The sequence below is a fragment of the Nicotiana attenuata genome, unplaced genomic scaffold, assembly GCF_001879085.1.
Source record: "Nicotiana attenuata strain UT unplaced genomic scaffold, NIATTr2, whole genome shotgun sequence".
Taxonomy (NCBI): Eukaryota; Viridiplantae; Streptophyta; class Magnoliopsida; order Solanales; family Solanaceae; genus Nicotiana; species Nicotiana attenuata.
In genome coordinates this window covers 440,923-443,817 of record NW_017670499.1, presented here as the reverse complement: position 1 = coordinate 443,817, position 2,895 = coordinate 440,923, and the positions used below count along the sequence as shown (strand labels likewise).

The window sequence follows — 2,895 nt, the reverse complement described above, 5'->3', positions numbered from 1 at the left end:
TTCAAGCTTAAGTTTCTAAAAACTTTCGAATTCCGCTTTTGATCAAAAACCCAACCAAAACACGTCCGAATAACCTGAAATTCTGCACACACACCCCAAATCACATAACGAAGCTACTGCGACTCTCGAAATTCCATTCCGACCCCTATATCAAAATCTCGCCTACCAACCGAAAATCGCCAAAATATCAACTTCGCCAATTCAAGCCTAATTCAACTCCGGACTTCCAAAATCCATTCCGATCACACTCCTAAGTCATAAATCACCTCCCGAAGCTAACCGAACCATCAGAACTCACATCTGAACCCTCTAACACATAAGTCAATATCCTGTTGACTTTTCCCACTTAAGCCTTCTTAAAAGAGACTAAGTGTCTCAAACTTCGCCAAACCAATCCGGATTCAATCCAACCAACTCGATACCTCAAAACGCAGATGAACAAAGTAATAAGAAGCAGAAATGGGGGAAACGGAGCGGTAACTCATGAGACGACCGGCCGGGTCGTCGCATTATGTAATTAATCATTCAAGTTGGGACAATGGTTGGTCCGTGGGAGAGTTTATACTTAGTGGTTTATACTTGCTTGCTTATCAAATAATTCTTCTTTTTCAAGGAGGAAAACTTGATCGGAAAGATGGTTTTTATCTTATTTCTGGTAGGTTAGTATAAGTAAGAACTAACTCGTGTCGGTATTTACATCAAATCATATTAACTTATCATGTTTAATGATAAATTATAGCAATAATGCATATTATTAATTGTAAGCTTAGTAATAATAGTATATATAAAGATATGTTTGTGGACGCATTAAAATTGGATTGCAAATTTTCATAATTGTTCCATCAGACCTTCATATATTTCAGAATTTCATAATTGTTCCATCGGACCTTTATTATATTTTCTTATGTGAAAAAAAGAACTTTAATCTATAATAAGTATATGGAGTTCCAACTTTTTTTCCAGAAAAAAAAAATCAACTTTTTTCCATTTTACCCTTTTATATTAGAGACAAAGTTATAACACTCCTACTTGATTTCTATTTTCTGCTACGAGAGGGAAGGTGAAAACGTAAAAGGAAGAAACGAAAAGAAAAAGAATAGCCCGTTTGGACAAAAGAAAATTTCCCTTTTTTCAAAATTTTTTTCCTTTTTTCCGAAATCAACGTTTGTTTATAAAATTTTTCAATTTTCGAGCCCTTTTGGACATAAAAAAATTTTACTTTTTTTCGAAATCAGTGGTTGTTCATAAAATTTTCAATTTGTACTTGAAGATGCACTTTGAAAATTGAAAAATAAGCTTTTTTCAAAATTTTCACTCAAATCCCTCACAAAATTTTAAAAACAACTCAAACTGAAATTTATGTCCAAACAAAACTCTAAATTTCAAATACCATTTTCACGAAAAAAAAAATTCACCATTTCTTGGAATTTTACAATTCTTATGTCCAAACGCCTACTTCACTTATGCATTTTGAAAATTTTCGAAAATTTGAAAAACTCCAAAAAGCTATTTCTCAAAAAATTTCACTCAAATGACTCACAAAATTCAAGAACAACCCAATATTATATTTATATCCAAACACAACTCTAAATTTTAAATACCATTTTCACTTGACTTTTTTTTTTTAATTTTACCATTCTTATATCCAAACGCCCACGAAAAAGGAGCAAGAAGAATTAGAACTATTGTCGGGCAATAATCGACAATGTATAGAATTGATGCGCATGTCACGTAATGCATATGTTAGGTTATGTCAACATTTTTGGCACAATGGATGGCTCACAGATAGCAAACATATATCTGTTGAAGAGAAGATAACAATATTCTTAACCATTATAGGACATAATGAGCGTTTTGTGGTTATTAATAGAAGATTTCAACATTCTTCGCAAACAGTGCATAAGTACTTTCATGAAGTTCTTGATGCAATGATGAAATTTGCAAATGAGATGATAGCACCTACAACATCTGATACGAATCTTAATATTCCTTGTGCTAATAACAGGTTACGTAGAATTTTTAAGGTATTATTCATTATATTACTATCTTTATAGAATTTCACAAGAAATAATTTTTTTCTTTACTTTTAACTTAAATTTATATTTTGGCAGGGAGCAATAGGTGCACTAGATGGGACATTAATACATGCCGTTGTTCCAGCTAATCAACAGATTATGTACAGAGGAAGAGGAAAGGGTAAATGTTATCAGAATGTTCTGGCCATATGTGACTTCAATATGGTCTTTACTTATGTTTATGCTGGATGGGAAGGAGTAGCACATGATGCACGTGTTCTAACGAAAATAGTATCTAACCCAGAAAATGGCTTTCCATTTCCACCGCTAGTAAGTGATACAACTTAAGCAATTGAAATAATATTTTAGCTTTTCAATATGATCACCTAACTCTTTTTTCTTAATGTCAGACAAATACTATCTATGTGATGCGGCATATCCTAACACTCGAGGATTTCTAGCACCATATCGTAATATTCAATATTGGTTAGGAGATTATCATCTCAGACGTGCTATAACTAAGGAGGAAAAATTTAATCATGCGCATGCACAACTTAGAAATGTCATCGAGCGTGCTTATGGAGTATTGAAAGCAAGATTTCCGATATTGGACAAAATGCCTCCATATCCTATTGATATCCAAAGAGATGTTCTTATTGCATGTTTTGTGGTTAATAATTTTATCAGAAAGGAGCGCATCAATGATGATTTGTTTAATCAGTTTGATTTGCCTCAAGTAATATTTGACGAAGAGCAGCAACATGAAGAAGTACCGGGTGAAACTAATGGACCTAGCTGGACAGTTGAAGATTCTCAGATAATGAATAATATGCGCGAGCAACTCACACTCAAACTAGTACAAAGAAGAGGAAGTTCTTGA

General features: G+C 33.1%; 1 protein-coding gene across 1 annotated transcript; it reads left to right on the top strand.

The window, feature by feature from the left end:
- The first annotated feature begins 1,931 nt into the window (after nt 1-1,931).
- Nucleotides 1,932-2,895, top strand: LOC109240248. The gene is made up of 3 exons (XM_019406879.1): nt 1,932-2,024; nt 2,112-2,349; nt 2,426-2,895. The coding sequence occupies exons 1-3, from the start codon at nt 1,932-1,934 to the stop codon at nt 2,893-2,895; spliced, it is 801 nt and encodes a 266-aa protein (XP_019262424.1).

Coding starts and splice junctions, on each gene's coding strand:
- LOC109240248 (XM_019406879.1), top strand. CDS start 1,932: ATGAAATTTGCAAATGAGATGATAGCACCTACAACATCTGATACGAAT. Junction 2,025..2,111: donor GGTTACGTAGAATTTTTAAG/GTATTATTCATT, acceptor ATATTTTGGCAG/GGAGCAATAGGTGCACTAGA. Junction 2,350..2,425: donor TCCATTTCCACCGCTAGTAA/GTGATACAACTT, acceptor TCTTAATGTCAG/ACAAATACTATCTATGTGAT.